The sequence below is a fragment of the Mustela nigripes genome, chromosome 13 (genome assembly GCF_022355385.1).
Source record: "Mustela nigripes isolate SB6536 chromosome 13, MUSNIG.SB6536, whole genome shotgun sequence".
Taxonomy (NCBI): Eukaryota; Metazoa; Chordata; class Mammalia; order Carnivora; family Mustelidae; genus Mustela; species Mustela nigripes.
In genome coordinates this window covers 140,480,385-140,486,384 of record NC_081569.1, presented here as the reverse complement: position 1 = coordinate 140,486,384, position 6,000 = coordinate 140,480,385, and the positions used below count along the sequence as shown (strand labels likewise).

Below are 6,000 nucleotides of genomic sequence, written 5' to 3'. Positions count from 1 at the left end.
CTCTCTTGCTGGGGGTGGGAGGGGGGTGGGGAGGCTAAAATCAAAATCCTACCACCCACGGGGCCCGGTTTGGGGTACTCTGAGGTAGTTCCTTAACTCGGGGTGCCTGTCACCTACTCTCTCCCAGAATTTAGCACGCACAGGAAGTCCTGCAACCTCCATGCACCGCTGCCATCACAAGTCACTGTCGTTGAGTGCAAAATAAAGGAAACTTGAGTTGCTTTATTTAGCTTCCAATTTCTGGGAGGCTCGAGAATTATAATTATGCTGGACAACAAAAGGAAATAAGACTGTGCTTACAGATCTTTTTCTGCCGTATTCTTTCTGTAGGATTGCTGTTTTATTGTTGCCCTTTTCCGTTACATGGGGTGTACACATCAGGTGGTAAAAGGTACAATACATTCTACAGCTGAGCACCACTTTCTGTAACTGAACAGGCAAAGAAATTACACTGAACATCAGCATCTGGCAGTATTTTTCGGAAAAAAAAAAGTGACTAAAATGGGTTTAAATTGATTAACACTATTAAATCACATCTAATATTTGATACTACATGATTCAATACAGCTATACGATACAATTATACAAAATGTGTTAACATCAAAGAATACAACCAAAATTAAGATAGCAAACAAAACCTATATAACTTTTTTTTTTACAGGAAAATACTTTTGAAGTATGCATGTAACTGCCCATTCTTTTAAAGAAAATCTACTGCAAGCAAAGTTATCAACCTCCAGAAAAATCACACATAGCATTACTAAGCATATCCCCAAAAAGTGTACAATATGCACACTTGGAAAATACAAAATTAAAAAAATTGTAAGCAACAGGTGAGCTTCATATTTATAAGAATGTGAAAAGAAGTCCCATTTTTAGCACTGTTGTATAAAGAATTGTCTTTTGATGCGAAGTTCATGAACTGTCCTCCTGTTGGGACCACACTTTACAAAAACACCGTGTTTTTGAAACGAGATTACAGAGCAAGATAGAGCATCTTAGCAATGTCATCTTATTAAAGTTTTTTTTTTTTTTAAATTTTTACTACTTTATCAAAACATGTCCCTTACGTGTGTAGGATTCATTTTTTAAAATTCTTTCCTAGAAACAATATACAAAGGAGGGGCATATTTATTCCCAATCACACTCCTGGAAGATGCTCCCCGGGGTCGAGAAGGGTCTTCTCCGTCTTCTTCTCACTGGTTGTTTTTGGCCTTAGCGTGTGTTAAGATGTGAGATTTCAGGTTAGTTGACTGAGCAAACTTCTTATTACAGCCGTCGAAGGGGCACACATAGGGCCTGTCTCCGGTATGGATTCGCACGTGCGTGCGCAAATTGAAGTCCAGTGAAAAGCGTTTCCCGCAGCCTTCGAATGTGCACTGTCGAGGAGAGACCAGAGACAACCCAACTCAGCAACCGTGATGGGGCCGAGAGGGCGGGCAGCGGGCGGCGGAGAGCAGCCGGCCTGGCTCGCCGCGCACCTCGTGCCCCTGGCTTCAGGGACATGCGCCAGGCCCATCCCAGGACAAGCGGGTGGGGAGCTCTAACTGCACGCGGGATCTCTCCGACACCCAGGCGCAGCCCTCACTGTTTAAACACGGGGTAAGAGAAGCACTTGCCAAAACAAACACCAAGAACCTCTCCTGGGCTCATGTTAAGGTCTCAGCACTGTGCGGGTGCTCCAGATAATAAAATACAGCTGAGCAGGAAGGTTTCTGGTGTCAAGTAGCCGAAAGAGCCCTGTGAAACGGGAGCTGCCCTGCCTGTCTGTCCCTGGAGACGGTTTCTAAAATGAGAGGAACGTCACTGCGCTGACTCCCCACGGTACCGTTTTGGAACTCTCCATCAATGAGTGATGCGGTGCCTTCCATCAACTACGGAAGACAAACTGCTTCCATCCCACAGTGAATGCACTGGAAATGCAGTTTCAGGCTTGCTCTTGAGCAATCCAGTTTTTCTGCTGATATGAAGTACACCCCCTTGACACCCCGATACACCGTGCCCCCCTCCAGGACCAGAGCAGCTGCGCACCGGGAAGGCAAGCGCCAGGGCAGCCCTTCCGGGCTCTCCAATGGGACACCGCTTCGGTTCCTCCCTTAAGAAGCACTGAGAGCCCCGCTGAGAGCCCCCCGGGTCTCCGGGTGTCCGTCTCCCCAGCGCCCGCAGCCCCGCCTCCACCTGCCAGCTGTGTGGGGAGGGGGAAGGGACCAGCTCTACCTGAAAGGGCTTCTCTCCAGTATGAACCAGTTGGTGTCGTTTTAGTTTCGAGCTCTCAACAAAAGCTTTGCCACACTCTGCACAGACGTGGACTCGGGGGCCGTGGGTGTGCAGGTGCTTCCGCATGGCAGAGTTGTCCCTGAACATCTTCGTGCAGCCCTTCGGACAGAGAGAGCAGCTCAGCGGTTCGCACTGCCAACTGTTACGAAGGCCCCAACCACGGGAAACAGCCTTCACCGACCCAAGAACGAAACCACCCCCCGACCCCCACTTCCATTCCTCAGCAGCACAGTAGAAATATTAAATGACTTAAGACAAAACCCAGACAGCTGGAAAAGATCTTCCCGTTAAATGCAAGCCCTTGTGTTACAGACCAGGAAACTGAGGCTCAGAGATGTCTTTAAGTAGACTTGCCCAAGGTCACACTGCTCAGAGGAGCCGAGCTGGGGCTAGAACCCAGCAGCCTGGCTTCCAGCCACACCACAGCTGCCTCAGCCAACTCTGTCCCCAGACCAAGTACCAGAAGCCCCGGCAAACCACGGGGCTGAAATGACAGCCGTCCACCACCGCCTTTGGTGGGCCCCAGACTCTGCGCCGCAAGAGCGGGCTGTCACTCTCCGTCGCACACTGTCCCCTCTTCTCTCTTTGCCTCCTTCCCCTTCACAGAGAAGAAGAGGGTCTCCAAGGAATGGCAACTACAGAAGAAACTGATTTTGTGAGACACTAGGAAAAGGAGCAGCACACGGACACCGGAGCGGGAGGCGTGGGGCGGGCGGGGGGCTCTCGGGACAAGCGCGGCCTGCCCGGTTTCCTCTGTAGCTGCTGTCCAGGGAGGAGCGGGCGGGGGACGGGCGGACAGCACAAGAGGAGGAGGGTTTCACAGGCACGAGGGAGAGGGAAGCTGCGGCTTTGGCACCTTGACCCCTAGGCTGTGTTTCCATTTAGCAAATGGAATTTTTTAAAAAATGTAATTTGGAAGTACAAGGAGAAGCTAGAAAGAGCACAGGCACTTAGGACCTAACTGTTTTCAAATGCTTCTTTATGTGTTGGCCCCCAGAGGAACTCATTTTATATCTCAAAATCGCTACACTAAGCGTGTCGAAAAACCACACAAAGAAGCTGTGGGTGGTCGGTCACTCGACGGTCATCGCCGAATGAAACCCATTCTTCCTCAATTACTGATTTTCAAAAATTCTTTATCCCATGAAAACTTTCTGCCCACCTACATGATACTTCTTTTTCTGTTAGTTTTATACCCATCCAATTAAGTGTGAAACAGACCCAACCAACACTTCCAAGTACTTTTTAGGTGATCGTTTTCTTCGAAAGACACCGCATTTGAAAACAATTAGGCACCCCTATAAGTAACACGGAGTTAACAGGGAAAATAAAGAAAATCGTGAAGGGAATGTAGTTTTATGAGGCTTATTTTAGCAGCATCCAAATTTTCATAGTGAGTTTAGAGCCCCACAAAGGTCCAAGGGTGAGACAAAACCCAATGTCTTAAGACTGACTTGTTCATCATCCAAAAAGAAGAAATAAAACCCTAACATTGTGTATTTGATATACAGTAAGAGCAAAAACACTGGTGCCCTACAGCAGCCCCATTTTACAGTATTTAAATTTAAGTGGCCTTTACTGAACAAAACTTACATCACATATATAGCCTCTTGAATTTCAAAAACAAAGATTAGAGTTCCTCATTTAATTATCCAATGGAAATAACAGTGCAGATTGATTATGGGCTCTCTAGATCTTCATCGGCGTCTAACGAACACTTTTCCCCTAGCATTACTTACTTTATGAGGGCAAGCTATTGTTCTTGGAGCATCATCTTCTTTAATTTTTCTTGGCTTCATTCTTACCAAAAAGAAAAAAAAAAAAAAAGAAAAGAGAGAGAAAGAGAGATTTGTAGGAGTGGGTAGACTTATCTGGCATCAATCATATAGTCCCTAAAATGTTCTCCTTACAGATACAAACATCTACGGTTACAGTTTGTGTCCAGGAAGGAAGGGATACGACCGACCACACTCACTGGGTGCCCGTGACTGGGGCGCGCCCGCCCCGGCTCACCAGACGCGGGTGCTGGTGCTCACAAAGCCCGAGTCGCGGCCATGGTCTCGCAGTGAGCGAGCTGGGGCAGCGCAGACCGGAAGTGAGGTCTGCGAGCTTCGTGTATCTGCTCTTTCCTCTAAGCCCTTTAAATAACACAAGACCACCAGCCCAAACCACAGAGGAGTCTCTTAGTGGGAGCAGAGCAAGGTGTCCACAAGCAGCTGCTGTGATAACAAAGACACCTTGTGAAAAGGAAGCAGCAGATGGGGGAGGGTCTTAAACACAGATCCTACAAAACTGCTTAAAAAAAAAAAAAAAAAAAAAAAGGAGGGTTCGTTTCATACTGACAGACGTTATCTTCGAGAGATAATTTTTTAAAAGGGTACAGAAGAGTCCTTGTAAACAGAAGATCATTTATATACATTATCTCCGGAAAGAAACATAGTAAATGAACTTGGCGTTGGTGTTTTGGGGAGGAGCCCCCAGGGACGGGTGGACAGGTGGGAACACCCCATGCCCTTCCCCACTGCTGAATTTCATCATGCTACTACTTACTTCTGATGCTGGGGGTAGGAGGGAGGTTACTGCTTTTCAAATAAGATTTTTTTTTTTTTTTTAAAACGACAGAGATTTCTGGCCCTGCTTCGGGACGGGGGTATAACAGAGGAGTCCTGATCTTGCGGGCAGCAGAGCCCTGTGTGGCCTGCCCAGGGAGCTTTCTGACTTGGTAGCTTACCTACCTGCTATTTCCACTGAACCAACCTTTGGTCTTTTGTCAAAACTTTCTCTCCGAACACTCCCTACAGATCTGTGTGTGCTAGCGGGTGAGAGATTAAGAGCTCCTAGAGAAGCTAGAAAAGCAGATTTACATCTCCGAGACAGATGTTCCTTCTGTCCCACTGCCTGCCCCCTCACTGTCCTACGTGAGGCTGCAGTTCGCCAATGAGTCGCGAGGTCAGCAGTGCCTTACCAGTAAGAGCTAACTTACCAGCACTCTCTCCTCACAAAAGATTTCTGCGGTCATCTTTAAGTTAGCAAAGGCCCTAGCGCAAAGTCCTTCTTCACTCTGGAGCTGGGAAAAGGATGACCTGAGGATTTTGTTTTATAAAACCTGAACTGACAAAGTCTCCAACCCTGGAGGGGCTTTGTTGAACTAATTTATCTGGTGGCTGGAACTTACTGCTAAGGGGAGTCTGTTCAAAATTCTCCGAGTATTTCCAGCTTGCTATCTGCCCCCTTTCCAACCCGGCAAACACTCACTCTTTCTTCTACTTGGGGGATTACGCCATCAGTAAGCAAGTGTTTTCTAAATGCCTATGTCTATTGCATACAGAGCTTTGAACTTGCCTGTTATCTTAAACACCCGTAAACCCTGGAGCTGCTCTGAGCTCACGAACTTAAGACAAAAATCTGGTGCCACTGCGCCACCTGGAGGTCAGAGCAGAGTTTGGAAAACAACAGTGACCCAAATGAATGGGTTCTACTCCAATCAAGTAAGAAAAAAGGGTATTATTAAGAACCAGGCTTCTGTCTTCCCAATGAGTAACATTTCCTCTTTTGATGATTACACGGAAATGCTCTGTCTCTCTTGGCTGCGGACATGGCTACGTGATCATGTCTGTCCAAATTCACAAGAGTGGTACTCACCTAAAAGAGGGTGAATTTTATTGTTTGAAAATTCTATTAATACACCAACTTTTTAAAATGCCCACTGGGTTGACAGGTAAG

At 47.0% G+C, this 6,000-nt stretch overlaps 1 protein-coding gene across 1 annotated transcript in view; it reads right to left on the bottom strand.

Annotated features, from left to right (window-relative positions):
• Positions 1-202: 202 nt before the first annotated feature.
• Positions 203-6,000, bottom strand: part of YY1 (YY1 transcription factor) — a 32,744-nt gene continuing 26,946 nt past the window's right edge. The window contains exons 3-5 of the mRNA XM_059373969.1: positions 4,017-4,077; positions 2,218-2,376; positions 203-1,379 (exon numbers count right to left, since the gene is read on the bottom strand). Coding sequence (XP_059229952.1) covers positions 1,197-1,379; positions 2,218-2,376; positions 4,017-4,077 — 403 coding nt within the window. The 3' untranslated portion in view covers positions 203-1,196. The remainder of the gene's footprint in view (positions 1,380-2,217; positions 2,377-4,016; positions 4,078-6,000) is intronic.